Source organism: Choloepus didactylus, chromosome 3 (assembly GCF_015220235.1).
Source record: "Choloepus didactylus isolate mChoDid1 chromosome 3, mChoDid1.pri, whole genome shotgun sequence".
NCBI lineage: Eukaryota > Metazoa > Chordata > Mammalia > Pilosa > Megalonychidae > Choloepus > Choloepus didactylus.
Genome location: NC_051309.1, coordinates 42,048,002 through 42,071,374, shown reverse-complemented (window position 1 = coordinate 42,071,374; position 23,373 = coordinate 42,048,002). Strand labels below are relative to the sequence as shown.

Below are 23,373 nucleotides of genomic sequence, written 5' to 3'. Positions count from 1 at the left end.
TGAATGTATCAGACCAAAGAGACATTACTGTATTACCTGTCTTATTGTGTCACCTTCCTGATTACTAACTGTAATCATTTTATCTTCACCACCTAATGCAAGCAGGTTTTCTGCATTCCAACATCCACATGTGATTTTCTTGGTATGTTTTCCTGAAAAAGAGATGATTTTTATACGGACACATGGATTTCTCAAAAAAAAAAAAAAAAAAAAAAAAATTAAAATTTGTGATGTCAATATGAAAGTTTAGGTAATATGCCATGGAATTAAGCAGACAAGGAATTTAAAATCTCACAAAGCAGTTGGTGTCCAAGCAACCTTACTTGAAACAGTTTATTATCAAGATAAAGGTACATAAATGCTGTTTTTCAACTTTTTGTGTGGATATGAACACAGGTCCTAACATAAACAAGAAAAAATTCTGCTCCTAGACAAGTTTCATTTGTTCACCATATAACCAAGCTTATAACATTACTGTCTTAAGAGAAGCAAATCCCAAAGCACTGAAGTTATATTTACTATATTCAGCTCCATGGTGCAGTATATCCTTTGCATATATACATATATATATATATATATATATATATATATATATATATATATATATAAAACATTCATAATTTTGATTATTCATATATAATTAAAGGCATATAATAATTTGTAATACTGAGGTGCAAATATAAATGCAGCCTTGCAAGACTTATGTTAAGAATTGTGTCACTTAGTTAGTGAGTGATACTAGATGACCACTCAGTATAAGGAAGCTTTTTCATTGAGCATTCCGGTCAGTGCAAAAACTACATTTTTTGGAGGGAAATCATAGGCTTCATGGACATTTGTGATGGTCTTGGGATAGATAAACCCTCAAGAGTCCCACGGTTAATCCTGACAATGAGATGCAAAATGACTAAGTAGATTCACGAGCCAGAATGCTTAAATTTGAACCTTGGCTACACCACTTATTGGGTAAGTTATTTAACCTTTCTATTCCTTAGTTGCCTTATCCATAAAATGGGGAAAATAAAGGATCTATCTTATAGGGTTAAAGACTAAATGAGTTAAAATATTTAGTCAAGTGCCAGGCACATAGTAAGTGCTATGTAAGTATTAGCTCTTTTAGCTGCTTTGAGAGCTGAGCCTAAATTCACTTTATTCTTTTTAGTACCATAGGACCTAATACTGTACCTATGCAAAAATTAGGTACTTAATAAATACTTATAAAGTGAAGAAATCCTGAGGCAAGAGTGTGCTTGGTATGTTAGAGGATCAGCAAGGAGGACAGTGTGGCAGGAGCAGAAATAAGGAGAGAAGAGTATGAGTTGATGTTAGAGAGTCTGTAGGGCCCAGATCATAGAGGGCTTGGTTGAACATCATGAGGACATCTGGGTAAGATGGAGAGCCATTTGAGAGTGCTGAGTGGAAGAGTGGCATGATTTCACTTTTTAAAAGGCTTATTCTGACCTCTGAGTTGAGAATATTCTATAGTTGGGCAAGAGTTGAAGCAGGGAGACCATTAAGGAAGATTGCAGAAATTCAGGTGGGATATGTTTGAGGCCCACATCACAGTGGTAGCAGAAGTGGTGAGAAATGCTGAATTCTAGAGATACTTGAAGGTAGAGCCAACAAGATTTTCTGACAAATTAGAAATGGAGGGAATAAGAAAGAAAAGAGTTAAGGGTGATGCTAAGGTTTAGCCTGAAGATCTGCAAGGATGAATATCATCAATAGAGGAAAAGCTGTGGGTGTAGAGGGTTTTGGACATGTTAAACCTGAAGTGTTCACTAGACCTCTGATTGAAGATGGTTAGTAAGCCATTGGATGTTTGAGTGTAGTTTGGAAGAGAATTTTCTGGATTAGAGATATAAATTTAGGAGTTGTCAGGATATAGATGGTATTTCAAATAAGGAGACTAGAGCACAAAAGTGAAGGGAACATTCTGAGTAGAGACAGGGATAAAGGAGATTTTGCTAATGGCACATTACAGGACTTCGGTGGTACATCAGAACTGAGTGCACTAAGAGATAGGCACTAGGAAGGAAAAATGAGTATACAAAGAGAGGTAGAAATATGACAAAAACAAGCATCTTCCTAGACCCAAGAATCCAGTCATTTCCTCCTCTTTCTATACACCTCAAGGCTCTTCCAGTGCTCAGAACTCAGGTTAGTCTTAACATCAATAATAATAATAATTAATGCACATTGTGTGCCTACTTAACACTGTTCTGGGCACTTTACCTATATTGACTTATTTAACTAAGATTAACTCACAGTTAATATACTGTGGTAAGTGAAATTTGAACAGTGTTCTTGGGGGAGATGTTACTTAATTAAACCATGTTAACTGAAATTCGTGCATATCAGAACAATACCAAATAAGAACTGCCTGCATATAGTCTCATTCAAGGAAATATTCAGCACAACATGGAATAAGGTAACAGACATTCAATTACTGTAAAGCACTGACATATCATGCTGCCATGACGCTGCTAACAGAGGTGGAATCGCTTGGTCTTAGTTATTTAAGAGGCAAAAAAGCCAAGCCACAAATCACAACCAAAACTGAGAGAGGCAATTATGTATTTAGCTAAATGACCTAAGATATGTGAATAACCTGAATCTATTCAGGCCATTTGAAACAGTAAATAAAAAAGACTATAAGTAGAATCAGCATTTATATTAAATGCAAAGATCATATATAACATTATGTATTTATGATAAAAACCTGGTACATAAATAATCACGCTCTAACAAATTACTTTCTTATACTTCAAATGTCAAATTTTCTGAGGCTTATAAGTTAGCTGGTAGAGTATACCTGCAGATGAAATGGGATGCAGAAAATGTCTATTGAAGTCAAATAGACACATTAATTCATATTGTGAAAAGCTGATTTACGTAACTTAGAAAATTTTTGTTTTTAAGTATTCAAATGGATCAATGACATTACTGTTTAACTGTAGCATTAAAAATTAATACTTACACTAAGGATATACATATATGTAAAAACAATTTTAAATGATTAAGTGTCCTTAATGGAAAGACACTTTCTCTGAGTACTCTGTAGGTGCCATTATCTCATTTAATTCCCTTTTTTTTTTTTTAATGTACATCTTACATTTATTACCAATGACCCTCTCAACTCCAAAATTGGGAACAGAGATTAAAAATAAAAATTCACTGCACTACTTAGTAAAGCAAAACCAGTACCCTTCATTAAAAATGTGCAAACTTTGTTAAAAATTTAACTTTGTTAAAAATTTATTAAGCCCTCAAATGATATGGTTACAGATAAATTTATAATAGGTACATTTAAAACGATATGTACATTTAAAACTATATGATACAATAGAATATGACTTGAGGAAATGATTCAGCAAATGATTCCAAAAACCACCTCTGTAAACTTTCATAATCTAAAACAAATAGCAAGATGATGCAATCAAAAGTGCCAGCTGAGGGAAAAATAGCTTTCTAATGAAGGCCTAAAGATATCTGTGAAAAATATAAGTGAGTTGGGAGATGATGGTAAATTATGTTTTTTTCTGTCCACCTGGATGTAATTAAGTCCACTAGTCCCACAAGGTGTTACAATGATTTAAAGGATCATTACTCTTTCTTCTTGGGTATTAAGTTGGCAAAAGCCCAGAGACCACAAAGTGGGAGAATCAGAGAGACTGAACCAAGAAGATCAAACAAGGAACAGAACACAGCCATATATCCTGAGGAGAGTATAATTCATAATCCACACCTAGATCAAATTGGTTTTTGGAGAGAGAGTAAATGGTCAGAATGAGGAATCTGGATTTATCCTGTCCAAGCAGTCACCAAATGTGTTGATACGATTACGAGCTAATCCATGTCCAGAGGCATCTGGGTGAGAGAGGGACAGATGAAAGCCATGCCATTAATGTACTGTTACTACAAGGCAGACGTTAGTGCAAACTATGTACCCCGGGGAATTCTTAGTAAGCAGTGAAGAGGGATCTGCTAGTGAAGACGGGTGTTAACACTGGACCAGAAGTGTCTCAAATACTACAAAATTTCCTTTGCAGCATGAGGGAAATCTGAGGCAGTAAAATTGACATTTATGTAAAGCATCTCAAATATTAGCAATGTTTCCAGCTGTAACCTACCAAGGACAGGAATCTTTCGAGATGTCTGGCGATTATAAATAAGCAAATTTCCTTTAACAGTTCCAACAGCCAGAAAACTTCCGATTTTTGACCAAAGAAGGAAAGACATTTGATCCCTGTAACATTAAGATGTAAATTACTAAATAATTCACAAACATAACCTCTAAATAGTCTTTTTAAAGAGTACTTTGTAAGGAATTTTAAAATCTGCTTAGAAGCTGAAGTATAAAATTACAACTCAGTGCTCTAGGACAAAAGACTAAGTGCTAAAGACATTTTGGACAATCTGTAAGATTATTTTAGGATCAATCAGACTTAAAATAGAAATGTAACTGAAAAAAAAAACATTTATACAACACAAACAGTAAACCCTATTGTCAACTATGGACTATAGTTAATAGTACTATTATAGTAATATTCTTTCACCAATTGTAACAAAGGTACGAAGCTAATGCAAAGTATTAATAATGGGAAGGATATATGGAAATGCTATATGTTCTGCATGATTTTTCTGTAAACCCACAACTTCTCTAATAAAAAAATATATAAAAATTTTAAAAAATACAACTGCAAAATGAGTAGAGATTTCAATTCAGTCATGATGGAACCTCAAATTTCATGAGATGATCCTTAATATACAGTAAGTTATTATTTTGTCTACTAATAACAGTTGTAACTAAATGTGGTGAAAAATCTTAATGGAAAATGAAGCCTCATGCTCTTAAAAAGCAGGTTCCAATAACATGACGTATTAAATTGGAAAAATCATTGGAATTCACAACTTTAAAAAGGACACTATCTTTCCAAACTCTGTCACTATTAAGAGTAGCCAAAAGCAGGTAGAGACCACTTTGCCTACCACCAGTTCTGACATGCATTCTAGGACTCCAGATTACAGTCTTTATACAATTTCCTTACTAAAGAAAATCAGGATTCCCTGGATGGAGTTCATTCCATGTACTGGGGAAAGAAATCACAATGACTCTACAAAAAAAGTTCTCCTAATGTGACCCCAGGACCAGCAGTACCAGCATCACCTAGAATTTCTTAGACCTGCTAATTCTCAAGCCCACCCAGACCTACTGAATCAAAACTGTAGAGGTGAATCCCAGCAACCTGTTGTTTTAACAAGTCCTTCAGCAGACTCGGATGCAGCCAAACTTTGAGAACCACAGAAAGACCATGCTACTATTTTCAGAAAGCAAGGCTATTTTTTTTGTGTGTGTTTTTTGCCTGTTTATTTTTTTTTTAATCTTCATTTTATTGAGATATATTCACATACCACGCAGTCATACAAAACAAATCGTACTTTCGATTGTTCACAGTACCATTACATAGTTGTACATTCATCACCTAAATCAATCCCTGACACCTTCATTAGCACACACACAAAAATAACAAGAATAATAATTAGAGTGAAAAAGAACAATTGAAGTAAAAAAGAACACTGGGTACCTTTGTCTGTTTGTTTCCTTCCCCTATTTTTCTACTCATCCATCCATAAACTAGACAAAGTGGAGTGTGGTCCTTATGGCTTTCCCAATCCCACTGTCACCCCTCATAAGCTACATTTCTATACAACTGTCTTCGAGATGCATGGGTTCTGGGTTGTAGGTTGATAGTTTCAGGTATCCACCACCAGCTACCCCAATTCTTTAGAACCTAAAAAGGGTTGTCTAAAGTGTGCGTAAGAGTGCCCACCAGAGTGACCTCTCGGCTCCTTTTGGAATCTCTCTGCTACTGAAGCTTATTTCATTTCCTTTCACATCCCCCTTTTGGTCAAGAAGATGTTCTCCGTCCCACGATGCCAGGTCTACATTTCTCCCTGGGAGTCGTATTCCACGTTGCCAGGGGGATTCACTCCCCTGGGTGTCTGATCCCACGTAGGGGGGAGGGCAGTGATTTCACCTTTCAAGTTGGCTTAGCCAGAGAGAGAGGGGCAAGGCTATTTTTAAGAATATTGAGGGCAATGATGAAAGGACAAAAAAATAAGCTTAAAGGGTCTTCCTATGGCTAGTTAGGAGATTTTGAGCATTAAAAATAATATATTTAAATGAATCAAGTTGAGTTTGTGACAGATCATAAAACCATGAAGATACCCAGAAGAGAAAAATTAATATAAAGTATATGAAAAGAGTTGCAATGAAACAGGAATAAAATGCTTACTTTCTATTGTAGCAATATATATTTAATAGAAACTTTGCCATTTTAACCATTTTTAAGTGTACAATTCAGTGACATTAATTAGTTTAATAATGTGGTGCTATCATCACCACTTTCCATTACTAAAACTTTTTCATCCAAAACAGAAACTCCTTATCATAGAGATTTTTCTGACTCTATGAATTTGCATATTTTAGGTATTTCATATAAGTTAGATCATACAATATTTGTCCTTTTGTGTCTGGCTTATTTCACTTTACAGGATATCAAGGTTCATCCATGTTGTAGCATGCATCAGAACTTTTTTTTAACTTTTTATTGTAGTAATGTATGTACAACTCAAAATTTCTCATTTTAACTATTTTCAAGTATACAGTTCAGTTGTATTAATTACATTCACAATATTGTGCCACTATCACCAATATCCATTACCCCAACTTTTTCAACACTTCAAACAGAAACTCTGCATCCATTAAGTAATAACTCTCCTCAGCCCCTGGTAACCTATAATTTACTGTATGTCCCTAGAAATTTGCCTCTTCTAGGTATTTCATATAAGCAAGATAATATAATATTTGTCATCTTGGGTCTGGCTCGTTCCACTCAATAAGATGTCTTCAAGGTTCACTTATGTTGTGACATGTATCAGAACTTCATTTCTTTATACACTGAATAATATTCTATTCTGTGTATATTCCACATTTTGTTTATCCATTCATCTGCTGATGGACATTTGGGCTGTTTCTACCTTTTGGCTATTGTGAATAATACTGCTATGAAATCAACACTAGACTACAAGTATCTTATTGAGTCTGTGCTTTCAATTCTTTGGGGGTATATACTTAAGAGTGGAATTACTAGGTCATATGGTAATGCTATGTTTAAGATTTTGAGTAACTGATTTCCACAGTGGCTATACCATTTTACATTCCAATCAGCAAAGCATGAGAGTTTCGATTTCTCTACATCCTAACTAACACTTATCTTCTGTTTTTAAAATAATATCCATCCTACTGGATGTAAAGTAGTGTCCCACTATGGTTTTGATTTGCATTTCCCTAATGCCTAATGATGTTGAGCATCTTTACGTATGCTTACAGGCATTGGTATATCTTCTTTGGAGAACTGTCTTTTCAAGTCTTTTGCCCAGTTTTTAATTGGATTGATTACCTTTTTGTTGTTGAGTTGTAGGAGTTCTTTACCTACTCTGTATATTAAACCTTTATCAAATATATGATTTCCAAATTTACTTAACTGTAGTAATTAAAGGAATATTAATACACCATGGTGCTAGGTTCTTCTATTAAATATGTGTTGCATAAACGATCAATATGCATTTTTCTCAGCTTTTTAAGATGGGGTGGCAGCCATGAGAATGTGTATCTCAGATCTCTGATTGCAAGAGTATAACTGACCAAGGGCCCCAGCTGCTAGGCTCTGGAATCCAAGAACTTAATTGTGCTGGGCTGATCCAAGACAATGACTGTGTGTCAATGTGACAATGACTATGTAGGCCCATTCCTGAGAGACGCAGAACTCCTGTGATAAGTGACTTTGGCTAAAAGACTCCTCATTGGCCTATCTGAACTTTTTCAGAGCTGTGCTATAGTCTAACATGTTTCTCCCCAACCTTTCTTCCAGCCCTCTCTCCTTCACAAGGATCAGACCTGTTATCTCAGTTTAATGGCTCTTCTAACCTCTTCCTCTTCCCTCCCTACTTTCTCTCACGGGCATTTCCCATAATAAATCTTACATATTTAATCCTATCTTGGTCTTTGGTTCTTAGAAAAGGTGAATAGAAATATTGTGAGTGAGCTAAATTGTACCAGAAAAAAAGGAGCTGTATAACAAAAACAGGAGGGTCTGATCAGCAATAGTCATATATAATAAAAGTATTATAGAGTGTATCAGCACTAACAATGACAACAACCAACTTGAAAGAGGGTTAGTGTATTTCAAGATAAAGTTATTAAATACACTCAAAAGAAGGGCTAACTGAACAGACTCCATCCCTCTTCTCCTAGGAGATTAGGCTTCTAAAAGGCCTTACAGATTATAACATACTAAGGCAGACATGTTTCCAATAATGCTGTTTTAGTTTCCTAAACTGCTCAAAGAAAATACCATGAAATGTGCTGGCTTTAATGATGGAAATCTTGTTAGCTTACAAGAGTATACTTTTGAGGCCATGAAAATGTCCAAGCCAAGGTATCATCAAAACGATGCTTTCTTCCTGAAGACTGGCTGCTGGTGATCCTTGGCTCCTCTGCCACATGGCAAGGCATGCAGCAGCATCTGCTGGTCTCTGCCTCCTCTTCTGGGTTTCATTGCTTTCAGCTTCCTGCTTCTGTGGCATGCATGCGCACGCGCGTGCACATTCTCTCTCTCTCCCCACCCCTCTTCCCCTCTCTCTCCATTCCTTCCATTAAAAAAAAACTCCAGTAATAGGATTAAGATCCATCCTGAATGAGGTGGGTCTCACTTTAACTGAAGTAGCCTCATCAAAAGGTCCTGTTTACAATGGTTCACACCCACAGGAATGGATTAGATTTAAGAATATGTTTCTCTAGGGTAAATACAGTTTCAAACCATCACATTCCACCCTGTGGACCCCAAAAAGACATACTCTTTCTAAATGCAAAGTACATTCATTGCATCACAATATCCCCAAAGCCTTAAGTCATTTCAGTAACTGCTTAGTACAAAGTCTCATCAAAGTCGGTTATAAGTTTGGTCTGTCCTGGGGCACAAGTCCCCTCAGTCTCTGAAGCTGTGAAACCTGGACAACTAGTTATCTGCTTTCAATATACAAAGGAGGGATAAGCATAATATAAACATTTCCATTCCCACAGGGAAAAACTAAAAGGAATACAGGGGTTACAGGTCTCAAACAATTCCGAAACCCAGCAGGGCATACTCCATTAGATTGCAAGGTCTAAGAGTTATCTATAAAATGATGTTTTGTCCTCTGGGCCTGATGGAGTGGCAGCTCCATCCTTTCCAAGTGCTTACACAGCAGCCATGCTTTCTCTCTGAGAACACTGGGGTGACAGCCAGATGCTCTGCAATCCCCAAGAGATAGTCTCTACCCTCTGAGAACACTGGTAGCACTCTTCCTGAAAAACGGGTGGAAGGCCCACCCTCCCCAAGCTCTGGGTGAGTCTCATACTTTGCACACACATGGATGAGCCCACTCTCTTGGCCTGAGGCGGTCTTCAGTCCAGACCTCAGCTTCCATGGGTTCAGTCTTTGAGGTGATTTTTCCTTTAATCTGTCCCTTTTCTGTCCATTTTAGTCCAGGTTGGCAGTGGTTCCATTCATACAGACCTCGTAAGAAACTTGTTGGTTTTGCAGATAGTACACAGGGGATCAAACCATCAGATGGTAGGACTGCACCTCTAATCCTGACTTGCACTGAAATGGCTAACTGGATCCATGTTCAGTTGAACCCTCATATGGAGTACTATTCTCTGGGGACTCGATATTTCCAGAAGCTCAGAATTTTTCAGACATTCAGTTTCTGGTTTCTCTGTGCCCAGGACTTCAGTTATCAGCTTATCCCTTTCCTCTCACATTTTACTATAAGCCGCAAGGAGAAACCAGGCTGCACTTTCCACACTTAGCTTGGAAACGTCCTCAGCTACATATCCAAGCTCTTCGCCCTTAAATTCTGCCTTCCATTCAACATCAGAACTCAATTTGGAGAAGTTCTCTGGCACTTTGAAACAAGTATCATCTTTCTTCCAGTTTCCAGTAACATATTCATCATTTCCATCTAAGGCCTCATCAGAAGCACCTTTAATGTCCATATTTCTACGAAGTGTCTTCAGATCAATCTAGGCCTTTTCTATCAAGCACTGCACAATTCTTTCAGCCTCTACCCATTACTCAATTCCAAAGCTGTTTCCACATTTTTTGGTATTTGCTCTTCTGGTACCAAAATCTGTTTTAGTTTCCTTTGCCGCTCAAAGCAGGTACCATGAAATATGCTGGCTTTAACAATGGGAATTTATTAGCTTATAAGCTTACAATTCTGAGGCTGTGAAAACGTCCAAATCAAGGCACCATTAAGATGATGCTTTCTTCCCCAAGACTGGCTTCTGGTGATGCTAGGGTCACCTGCCACAGGCAAGGCACATGGCAGTGTCTGCTGGTCTATCCCTTCTCTTCCAGGTTTCGTTGCTTCAGCTTCCTGCTTCTGTGGCTCTCGCTCACGCACTCTCACCTTCTTGCGCTCTCTCTCTCTCTCTGTATTCATATCATTTATAAAGGACTCCAGTAAGAGGATTCAGATCCATCCTGAATGAAGTGCGTCACACCTTAACTGAAGTAGACTTACCAAAAGGTCCTATTTACAGTGGGTTTACGCCCACAGGAATGGATTAGATTTAAGAACTGTTTTCCTGGGGTACATATAGCTTCAATCATCACAAATGCTAATAAATCAAACCAAGGTATAATGATCACATGTAGTATCTCTGGTCAAGCAAAACTTAAAAAACACATGATTTGGGGCAAATGTACCAGGCTACAAAAAACTGAAATCTATGTTAAAAGTGTGGGATTTAAAAATTCTTACTGATATGACAACGGAGGGTCAATTACAAAAAAAGACTAGTGCTCAGGTTTCAATTGCATTGGGAGAAGCAACCATGTCCAGTGCTCCAACCAAAAGTGAGTCAATCAATCAATCAATAACCCAAATTCTGTATCTAGGGTTTTCTCTGGAAAGACTGCTGCATCCTAGTTATAAAACTAAATGATGACTACACTAAGTCCAAGGCGGTATCAGAATAAGTACTGATATAATCCTAAAAATGTATTAAAACAAATACAGTAAAAATGAAAAACTGAATTCAATGCATGGGTACTTTCAACAACAGTTTAAATGGTATAGTAGTAACAAGCTTTGTAATAATATTTGTGCATGTTTTGTCTGCTATTCAAGATGTCTGCAGTGCTCAAAAGAATCATTCAGATTAAATTTGTAAATTGAATTTAAATGTTTAAAAGAAATTTAATTAAGTTTGCAATGTAAAAATATTTTAGAAAAAACTGATATTCAGTTATGTTTATTAACTGTCTGAGTATGATATTGACCATTAAATAAAGAACAAATAAGTAGCAGTTCATTTGCCTACACAAAAGTCCTTCAGTCATTAAACGTTAAAATCAACAGTAAATGGGACCAGAAAACCCCTACACTCTTATTAATCTTACCTCAATGTGATTACAATAACACTAACGCTCTTAACTAGGGTCTTCATTCTGTGCCTGGCCACAACATCCATTTCAACATCACAACAGTCCTAAGAGGACGTGAGGAAATGGACTCTATGGTAACAGAGACAGATGGCTGGAGGCAGAGAAATACCAGGAGAGACACCTATGGATTAATTACACATTGTCTTCTGAGTAAAGATGTGGCCTCACTGATGCTGAATTTGTTTCAAGAACCAGTACTTAACGTTTATAAATATCCCCATGAATGGAGGCATAGGGATTGTGTAAGCTATTCCTGAAAAGTGATGTAAATCCAAAGTATAAAAGAACACAGCAATAAATGAAGGTTCTCGGATCTAGGAAGACTTCCTTGGGCAGAAAATATCACCTGTGGCCACATGCCCCATGAGGCATTTTGGAGTATAAAGGGAAACTGCAATAAGGTGGGCTACATTTGGCCCTGCTCCACAAGGCCACCTTGTTTCCTCTAGGTTCAGTTATTCTTCCAACCTTATGGTATGTGTGTAATCTCTTCCTGCCCACCTGTGGCCACAAGAAGCCACCAAGGCAGATATTATTACTGTACTCATTTTATGTAGATGATGAAGCTGAGGCTTAGAGAAGGTAAGCAACTTTTCCAAGGTCAAAATTGCAACTTTTCAGTTGTAAATACTGATAAGTTTTTATTTTCCATATGATCAAACGGTTTCTATTTTATTGGAGTTCTGTAACTTACTCTGTGTGCCCAGGAATTTTCCCACTTGGAGGCTCCCCACTCTTCTGCTGGAAGGACTGTCAATCACTTGGCCCTGCCTCCCTCATTCAGAGACTTTTTGAGGAATTGAATGGACATTGCTAATGTATGGGGCATGCTCTTTTCTCTGGGATGACTTGCTATGAAGACTGATGTAAGAGTAGAGTTGCCAGTAGCCATGAAGAAAATGTGACTTAGAGTGAAATTGATATAGAGAAAATAAGAGGAGAAAGACACAGTCCTGATTGTATCATTTGAACCCCTGGATCCAGCCACACCTGTAGCTAATACCATCTCCAGTTTCCTATATACATTTTGCTTCATCTCTGGACTTTCTAGTCTATTCCATTGAAAGCAACTTTTTAAAAGAAACTACTTACATATTTCACAATTGTAAAAACTTTATTCTAACTAATTGAGCCAGTTTAGTAGAACGATTACATGTAACAGTAATGAAGGAAATTAGCTTTTTCTTTTATAAGAAAACAACTCATCCTTGCATCCTTAGCAGGAAAGTAGTAAGAATTATTAGCATCAAATCTATAAGAAACCATGTCTCTAAGTCAAGATTTGAAAAATAAAAAAGTTATTCTTACCTCATGCCACTGTCTAGTTGGCTGGTCTTATTTGTGTTGGCATCCCATAGATAAATGCAACTAGACTTCTCAGCAATCACTGCTAGGATATCTCCATCTTTATCCCAATCCATAGCAACACAATTCCTTTAAAAAACCAAAACATCATTGTAGGTTTTTCAAAAGTAGAGGAAATAAACTTAAATATTCACCTATTTATGATTTTTGCTTATAACAAGACCAATCTATTTTAAATAGGTCATAAACTTTTTAAAGTGAGAAACACAACTTATTATTTAACACTTGGTTAATAATATCAATTATTTGTTGTTGGAGGGATAGAAAAAATTAAAATTCTATTTTTAATGCCAATTTCATGTGCTATATTAAATACAATTAAAGCTTAGTTAGATTTTTTTCAACTCATAAAGCCCCTCTTTGGTAAAACAAACTCATCGATCACCTCTACAAATGAATCACATTTGAATCAAGAGATGTTTGTATGATCAAGTTTCGAAAGGTTATTTGAAATCTTACTTGAAAAATTTACAGAGAGAAAAAGATGGTACTGCTAAGAAATGAAGTTATAGCTAAATAAATTGAGTACAGATCAAGGCTGAGTATGTGTAGGATTCTAAAACAATGAAAAAACTGAATTATGAAGTGGTGAGTAAGAAATACTCTTTTCATTTTACATCTTCGTGGAAGAATAAGAGTGATTCAGTTAAGGTGATGACAGTTATAAACAGGAAGTACTCTATTTAACATGATTGTTGCTGTTTGCAATTATTCCAAAATGTTTATTATAATTTTAAAAGTTCCTTGAGGATTGAACTTTTCTTCTCTGATGCTATCTTTCATTTTGAGACTCACTGTTCTTGTGTATTTGCTGAACCATACACTGATTTACATTTAAGATGGTTTGGAATTACTTCAATTATTCTGTTCTTCAAACTGTCAAAATTTGGTGGAGACCTTAATTTTCTAAAATGTTCTCAAGAGATTGTGGGAATATGGAAAAAGAAAGCTTTCAAATTGTTGATGAAATTATCTGCCAACTAACGACTGACTATGTAACAGCATTTTACTGGAGATCCTTTGTCAGGTAAACTATTAAGAATACAGCAAAAAAATTAAGAAGTAAGGACATGAGGCCATTGTGTAATGAAAACAAATATCACAGAAATCATGCAATAAACCTCATACTACTCACTCAAAGAAGAGTCTTTCACTGAGTGCCTTCTTGTTTTATTTTAGACATAATTATAACATTGACCTGTTTCCCAGAATACAGAAACTAGAAGCAATAACTCAGAGTGCAATGGGAAATATCAATTGGCATTAGGAGGGTGGGGCAGAGCAGGAGGGAGGAACGGCTGTTAAAGGCAGAGAGAAGTAAAACAACCTGATTTGCAAAGGTGGTGGCAATAAAACTACAGAAAGCAGACATGGATTTTAAAAAGCACAGTAGCAGAGTGATGTCATCAACAAGGCAATATAAGGCATCCCCTGAAAAAGCGTCCCCAGAGATGTAATGAATAAAAGGGCATATCACACTTGCTTAGAATGCTGGAGGATGGTAGAGTCTGGAGGAAGACTGCACAAGCGCAGAATTGAAGAAACAGAAAAATATCAGGTAGGAAAATTCCCTCCCAGACACTGGTCTGTTCCCATTTCCCTCCTCCTCACTCGGTCCCATACGGCTTGGGAGTGCACAGAGGCAGTACAGCCTGGGTAACCTCCAATCACGGACTGAGACTGTAGAGTGACTCACAGCTGGAACAGGGACCTAAGTCTGCTGAGACCCAGGGAGATATCCAAGATGTGGAGGATTGCTACATACAAAGGGGCCCCAGAGCTGGGGGAGGGGTGCAGGGGTGTGGTGCGGGGTGGACAAAAAAGAAAGACCGTGATAGAAATGCTGGTGGGAACTGTTCTGCCCTCACTCAATCCAGTTTCAGTCAGCTGGACCACCTAAAGGTAAAACACACTTTTCTAAAGTGACTCACCTTTCTGGCTCTGCGGAATGGGAAAGAAACCAGAGGCAGAAAAGCCACACAGGAAAAGAAAATAATGAGTGGGGGGATTTCAACTGAACTGCTGTAAAATAGGGTAGGTCCCAGAACTAAAAGTGTACGGAAAACGGGGCACTGAATGATGGAGAGAATGTAAACAAATCATAGGAGCTGGGGAGAAAAGTATGCACAAAATCAAACAGAACAGACCAAGATTCCTAGAGAAGGAACAGAAAAAAGGAAGCTCTCTCCTGGAGTTGAAACAATTGCATAAAAAGTACAATCTTAAAAATTGCACCACATATCCAGGGCAAGAATCAGATGAATAAGAGCTAAGAAACTGTGAACAGTAAAACACAGGCTACTCTAAAAGTCTAGAATATGTTATACTAAGAGTCAAAAAAGATCTTTAATGCAAAGCCAATCAACAATAAAATCCTTGACAAGAGGAACAAGAGTTAACAAGAGTTAACTCATCAAGATAATCAGATGCCTAGACATCAGCAAAAATCACACGCCGTAGTAAGAAACAAGAAGAAACGGCTAAGCCTAGGAAACAAATTAAAACTTCAGAGGAAACACAGAAGTTGGAATGACTCATCAAAGATGTTCAAACAAATCTAAATCAATTCATGGACATGAAGGAAAATATGCTTAAGGATATAAAGGATATTAAGAAGACACTATGTGAACACAAAGAAGAATCTGAATGTATAAAAGGGAATTTAACAGAAATTATGAGGATAAAAGGCATAATAGTAGAGATTAAAAATACACTAGTGGGTGGTAGAAGAAGATGGAGGCATAGAGAAGAGTGGAAGTTAGTTAGTCCCTCCGGAGCAACAAATAAACAACCAGGAACAACTAGTAAATGATCTGGAATAACTGCTAGGGGACAACTGTGACTGTCCACACATCATGCACCAACCTGGATTGGGAGGAATGCCTGAGATCGCAGCATAAACTCTCTAAGTAAAAACTGTGGACCCGAGCCAGGAGTCCCCTCCCTACCATGGCAATACAAATTGCAAAGCCTTGCTGAAATAGAGAGCAGCACTCTCTGAACAAGCAAATATACCTCAGTCCAGCTCCCACTGGGGTTTTAAATGGCAAATGTGGACTGCTCAATGCAAGCTGCAAATCCCCAACAAGCAGACAGAGGCTTTTAGTGATGAATGACCATGAAGAGCCAGGGGATTTCTCTGTCTTGGAAGGACCAGGTGCTATCTCTGGCTGACGGGTGAAACTGGAGGCTGTTGACTGACCCTGAAAGGGGGCTTTTTGTCCCTTTTTCTCTCTCTCAACCTGAGTAGCTCAGGAGAGAAAGCCTCAGCCATTTTCAGCTCGCAGCACTCTGACTCAGACAAGGGTGGAGATAGCAGAGTCAGAGAGACAAAGAACCAATTTAAATGTAAATGAAAACTCCCTAGGGGGTGTATCTTCCCTAAGAGGAAAGAGATAGTGCACAACTCTACTACCCATGTTCCATTTGGAACCAGACCACAGAGCCTGGGGGAGAACAGCCACTGGCCACACCTCCTTACACCAGTCAGGAGCTACAGACTGACAGGTGCCACCTGCTGGGCAAGTTAGGAAAAGGACAACGGCTTGAGGTCTCATAGGGTGTGTCAATCCTCTAAGACACACCCTCAGGGAAACTGGATACTGAATATTTCCTCCTTCTGGGACCCGAGCCTGTTCTGGTCTGGGAAAACCTGACTGGGGTAACCAAGGAAACCAGATGCCTAGACAACAGAAAACTACAACCAACACTAAGACAGACAAAGTTATGGCCCAGCCAAAGGAAGAAACACTTCAACTGAGATACAGGAATTGAAACAACTAATGCTATATCAATTCAAAAAGTTTAGGGAAGATATGGCAAAAGAGATGAAGGCTATACAGAAAACACTGGGCATACATAAGGTAGAAACGAAAGTTTGAAAAAACAACTGGCAGAATCTATGGAAATGAGAGGCACAACACAAGAGATGAAAGACACAATGAAGACATATAAAGGCATTAGGAAACAAGAGGCAAAAGAAAACACTCAGGAACTGGAGAACAAGACACCTGAAAGCCTACACACAAAAGAACAGATAGGGAAAAAGTTGGAAAAATATGAGCAACGTTTCAGAGAATTGAATAACAACATGAAATGCATGAATGTACATGTCATGGGTGTCCCAGAAGGAGAAGAGAAGGAAAAAGGGGAAAAAGCAATAATAGAGAAAATAATCAATGAAAATTTCCCATCTCTTATAAAAGATATAAAATTACAGATTCACGAAGTGCGGCATACCCCAAACAGAATAGATCTGAACAGGCCTATGCCAAGACACTTAATAATCAGATTATTAAACATCAAAGAAAAAGAGAGAATCCTGAAAGCAGCAAGAGAAAAGCAATCCATCACATACAAAGGAAGCTTGATAAAACTCTGTGCGGATTTCTCAGCAGAAACCATGAAGGCAAGAAGGAAGTGGTGTGATATATTTAAGATACTGAAAAAGAAAAACCAACAACCAGGAATCCTATATCTGGCAAAGCTGTCATTCAAATATGAGGGAGAGTTTAAAATATTCTCTGACAGACAATGACAGTCTGTGAACAAGATACCTGTTCAACAAGAAATACTAAAGGGAGCACTAAAGACTGACAGGAAAAGAAAAGAAAGGAGTGAGAAGTTTGGAACACAATTTTGGGTGATGATAGCACAGCAATGTTAAGTGCACTCAACAAAAATGACTATGAATATGGTTGAAAGAGGAAGGATAGGAGCATGTGGACATCAGAAGGAAAGAGGAAAGATAAAGACTGGAACTGTGTAACTGAGTGAAACATAGTGTGCTCAACAACTGTGATAAAATTTACAAACATGTTTTTTCACGAGGGAGAACAAATGAATGTCCAGCTTGCAAGGTGTTAAAAATAAAGAGGTATTGGGGGAAAATACAATCAATGAAAACTAAAGACTATAATTAACAGAAACATTTATTATACTTCCTTTAATGTAACAAAGGCAATATACCAGAGCTAAATGCACATAAGAGGGGGACATAAGAGAGAGGTATGGGACTCTTGGCATTGGTAATGTTCTCTGACTCTTTATTCTACTTTAGTTTAATGCTATCTTTCCTTTTGTTGCTTCCTAGCTGTCATGTTTGTTTGGGTTTTTCCCCTCCTTTTTTTTCTTTTTCTTTTGTCTCTCTACCTTCTTTGACTCTTCCTCCTGCTTTGTGGAAGAAATGGAGATGTCTTTATATAGATAGTGGTGAGGGTGGTGAATGCATAAATATGTGACTATACAGGGAACCATCGATTATTTACTTAGGACGGAATGTATGGTGTGTGAACAAAACCGCCTTAAAAATAATGGGTTGATGAAGAAAACTTGAGGGCACTATATTGAGTGAAACAAGACAGACACATAAGGATAAATATTGCAGGGTCTCACTGATATGAACTAATTATAATATGTAAACTCATAGACATGAAATATAAGTAACCAGTACATAGAACGAGGCTAAAGAATGGGGAGCAGTTGCTTATTATGAGCAGCATGTTCAACTAGGTTAAACGTAAATGTCTGCAAATGAACAGAGGTGACGGTAGCATGTTGTGAGAATAACTAAGAGTGCTGAATGGTGCGTGAATGTGGTATAAAGAGGAAGCTCAGAGTCATGTATGTCACCAGAAGGAAAGCTGGAGGTTAAAAGATGGGAATGCATAAAACAGTTAACCTCGTGATGGGCACTGTCTGTGATTAACTGTACAAACATCATTAGAAATCTCTTTCATCAACCAGAACAAATGTAGGACACTATAATTAGAAGTCAGTAATAGAGGGGCATATAGGGAAAAAATATACCTATTGCAAACTATATACTACAGTTAGTAGTATTTTAATATTCCTATCACGAACAGTAACAAATGTACTATACCAATACTATGAGTCAAAACTGGAGGGGAGGTGGTTAGGGGTATGGGAGGATTTGAGTTTCCTTTTTTTGTCTTTATTTCTTTTCTGGAGTAATGAAGATGTTCAAAAAATTGAAAAAAAATTAATTGTGGTGATGGATGCACAGCTGTATGTTGGTACCGGGGGCAACTGACTGCACATTTTGGATCTCTGCATAATTGTATGGCATGTAAACAATCTGAATAAAAAAATAAATACACTAGTGGTATACTATAGCAGATTTGAACAGGTATAATAAAGAATCAGTGAACTAGAAGACAGGACAGGACAACTGTAATCATACAGTTAGAAGAACAGATAGGGAAAAGAACAGAAAAAAACTGAGCAGTGTCTCAGGGATTTGAGTGAAAAAAAGGAAGTGCACAAACATATGTACCATGAATGTCCCAGAAGTAGATGACAAGGGAAAAAGAGCAGATAGAACATTTGAGGAAATAATGGTCTAGAATTTCCCAACTCTTATGAAAGACACAAATACAGAGGTCCAAGAAGTGCAACACACTCCAAACAAGAGAAATCCTAATAGACTTACTCCAAAACACATATTAATCAGAATGTCAAATGCCAAAGATGAAGAGAGAATTCTTAAAGCAGCACAAGAAAAGCAATTCCTCACAAACAGGGGAGTCTCAATAAAACTAAGTGCCAATTTCTCATCAGAAATTACGGAGGTGAGAAGGCAGTGGTATGATATATATAACGTACTAAAAGAGAAAAACTGCCAGCCAAAAATGGTTTCTCCAGAAAAACAGTCCTTCAAAAACGAGAGGGGGAAGGATCCAAGATGGCAGATTAGGAGAGACAGAACAAAATACTTCTCCATGAAAAACACTAGATAAAAGACAGAAAGTGCTCCAGAATACCAGTTCCAGGTTGAACTGGCTGGAAAAGGTACTGGTTGGAAATGAGTGAGTGAGGCTGCTGGGGAAACGGCAGCATGCCACCGTGGGGAGAAAACTAGGATCAGCATTTGGAGATGGGTTAGTTTAAAAACCCCAAAAGTGGCTGCAGATCCAGCAGTGAGAACCGCACGGTCGAGCGTGGTGGGGAATGCCTTCCACGCCCCAGGCACTTGCCTCCGTATCTGGCATGGACAATAGCCTTTTGCACACCTGGCCTGCTGCAGCAGGCGGAGGTCCGCAGAAGTGTGAAGTTACCACATCCTGTACGGCCATCTTTTCAGCGGGCTGGGAACAGCCCTGCACAGCGCCGTGGCCGAGAGCTTCCCTTGGGGATTCCACTCGCCTGTGACATTGCGTAGTCTTCCTCTGCAGAGGCCTGTGGAGTACACGGCTTAGAGGTGGGGTCCCACACGGAAGTTCTAAGGTCCTACACCAATCCTAGGGACTTGTGGGCCTATAGCACAGAGGGACTCTGGGGAATCTGAGCTGAAGGGCTGGAATCATGTAACAGCTTTAAAACTCTAGAAACAGCTGGGAGATCTGAGTCTTAATGCTGTATTCCCTGCATAACTGCACAGAGCACAACCCCCACCCTCAAGGCTGGCGGCCCCAAGTGCACATGGAAATCTGTGTACTGACTGGATCCCCTACTTGCTGCATAGATGAAGTTAGGAAAACTGGCTTGAGGGTAACAGGTGGCTTGGGGGTGCCATCTGCTGGTAAGTCAGGGAAAGTGCACTCCACCAAGCTATAGCTCTGACAAATTACAGATAATTGTTCTAATAAGCCTGCATATCCTAAAAGAACCCTATCAAGATAAGAAAATGCCAAAAGGGCGAAAACAACAGAAAATTTTAAAGCAAATGAAGAAACCAAAAGATATGGATAACCCAAACCCAAAGAGCCAAATCAAAAAATCAGAGGAGACACAGTACTTGGAGCAGTTCATCAGAGAAGTAATCACACACAACAAGATCATGGCAAAGGATATAAAGAATGTGATGAAGACCCTAGAAGAGCATAAAGAAGAATCTGAAAGAGTAAATAAAAAAAATAGACGATCTTATGGAAATAAAAGAAACGGTTGATCAAATTTAAAAGATTCTGGATAAACACAGTACTAGATTAGAGGAAGCTGAGGAAAGAATAAGCAAACTGGAAGAGTGCAGGCTTGACAGTGAAAGTACAAAAAAAGAATGGAGAAAAAAATCGAAAAATTCAAAATGAATCTCAGGGATATGACAGACAACATGCAGCATACAAATATAAGACTCATTGGTGTTCCAGAAGGGGAAGAGAACGGTAAAGGTCTAGGAAGAGTATTCAAAGAAACTGTAGGGGAAAACTTTCCAGCCCTTCTAAACAACATGAATACGCAAATCATAGACCCCCAACAAACTCCAAACAGAATAAATCCAAACAAACCCATTCTGTGACATTCCAGTCAGATTGTCAAACACTGAAGAGAAGGAGCAAGTTCCAAAAGTAGCAAAAAAGAGACGTAATTCACCACATACAAGGGAAACAACATAAGACTAAGTAGTGACTACTCAGCGGCCACCATGGAGGCGAGAAGGCAGTGGCATGACATATTTAAAATTCTGAAAGAGAAAAACTGCCAAGCAAGAATTCTTTATCCAGCCAAGTTCTCCTTCAAATTTGAGGGACAGCTTAATATCTTCACAGAGAAACAAATCCTGAGAGAATCTGCTAACAAGAGACCTGCCCTACAAGAGATACTAAAGGCAGCCCTACCAGCAGAGAAACAAAGAAAGGAGAGAGAGGTATGAGAAGTGATTCAGTAAGGATACATTAAAGGAAATAAAGAGACAGAGGGAAAACACATATCTGACAAACAAAAACCAGAGGGAAAACATATATCTGACAAACAGAAACCAAAGAATATGATGGCTGATTCAGGAAATGCCTTCACAGTAATAACATTGAATGTGAATGGATTAGACTCCCCAGTTAAAAGATACAGACTGGCAGAATGGATCTTAAAACATGAACCATCAATATGTTACTTACAAGAGACTCATCTTAGGCCCAGAGACACAAAGAAATTGCAAGTGAAAGGATGGAAAAAAATATTCCATGCAAGCTACAGTCAAAAGAAAGCAGGAGTAGCAATATTAATCTCAAATGAAAACAGATTATAAAAAGAAGGATATTATAAGAGACAAAGGTCACGCTATACTAACAAAAGGGACAATTCAACCAAAAGAAATAATAATCATAAATGTCTATGCACCCAATCAAGGTGCCCCAAAGTACATGAGACAAACATTGGCAAAACTAAGGAAGCAATAGATGTTTTCCATGATAATTGTGAGAGACTTCAATACATCACTCTCTCTTATAAATAGATCAACAAGATAGGAGATCAATAAGGAAACTGAAAACCTAAACAATCTGATAAATCAATTTGAATTAACAGACATATATAGAACATTACATCCCAAATTACCAGGATACACATTCTTCTCTAGCGCTCACGGAAGTTTCTCCAGAATAATCATATGCTGAGCCATAAAACAAGCCTCAATAAATTTAGAAGGACTGAAATTATTCAAAGCACATTCTCTTATCACAATGGGATACAATTAGAAGTCAATAACCATCAGAAATTTAGAACATTCACAAATATCTGGAGGTTAAACAACACACTCCTAAACAATCAGTGGGTTAAAGAAGAAATAGCAAGAGAAATTGCTAAATATATAGAGACAAATGAAAATGAGAACACAACATATCAACCTTATGGGATGCAGCAAAGGTGGTACTGAGGGGGAAATTTATAGCTTTAAATGCATACCTTAAAAAGGAAGAAAGAGCTAAAATCAAAGAACTAATGGAACAACTGAAGAAGCTAGAAAATGAACAGCAACTAATCCCAAATCAAGTAGAAGAAATAACAAGGATTAAAGCAGAAATAAATGACAGAGAACAAAAAAATAACAATAAATAATACCAAAAATTAGTTCTTTGAGAAGATCAAGATTAATGCACATAAGTCAGTAATGTTCCTATACACTAAAAATGACCTAACTGAAGAGACATTCAAGAATAAGATTCCATTCTCAATAGCAACTAAAAAAATCAAGTCCCTAGGAATAAATTTAACCAAGAATGTAAAAGACCAATACATAGAAAACCACATAACTTTACTAAAAGAAATAGAAGGGGTCCTAAAAAGATGGAAAAATATTCCGTATTCATGGATAGGAAGGCTAAATGTCATTAAGATATCAATTCTACTCAAACTCATCTACAGATTCAATGCAATTCCTTCCAAAATTCCAACAACCTACTTTGCAGACTTGGAAAAGCTAGTTATCAAATTTATTTGGAAAGGGAAGATGCCTCGAATTGCTAAAAAATATTCTAAAAAAGAAAAAGAAAGCAGGAGGACTTACACTCGCTAACCCTGAAGTTTATTATAAAGTCACAGTAGTCAAAACAGCATCGTACTTGCACAAAGATAGACATATTGATCAATGGAATTGAATTGACAATTCAGAGACAGGCCCTCAGATCTACTATCAACTGATCTTTGATATGGCCCCCAAAACCACTGAACTGGGACATAAGAGTCTATTTGACAAATGGGGCTGGAGAGCTGG

The 23,373-nt window shown here is 37.7% G+C and overlaps 1 protein-coding gene across 4 annotated transcripts in view; it reads right to left on the bottom strand.

Annotated features, from left to right (window-relative positions):
- The window catches only part of WDR19 (WD repeat domain 19), a 180,395-nt gene that overhangs the window by 137,228 nt on the left and 19,794 nt on the right, over positions 1–23,373 (bottom strand). For all 4 annotated transcript variants that reach the window (XM_037829604.1, XM_037829602.1, XM_037829601.1 and 1 more), the window contains exons 4-6: positions 12,870–12,995; positions 4,134–4,249; positions 37–152 (exon numbers count right to left, since the gene is read on the bottom strand). In XM_037829604.1, coding sequence (XP_037685532.1) covers positions 37–152; positions 4,134–4,249; positions 12,870–12,995 — 358 coding nt within the window. The remainder of the gene's footprint in view (positions 1–36; positions 153–4,133; positions 4,250–12,869; positions 12,996–23,373) is intronic.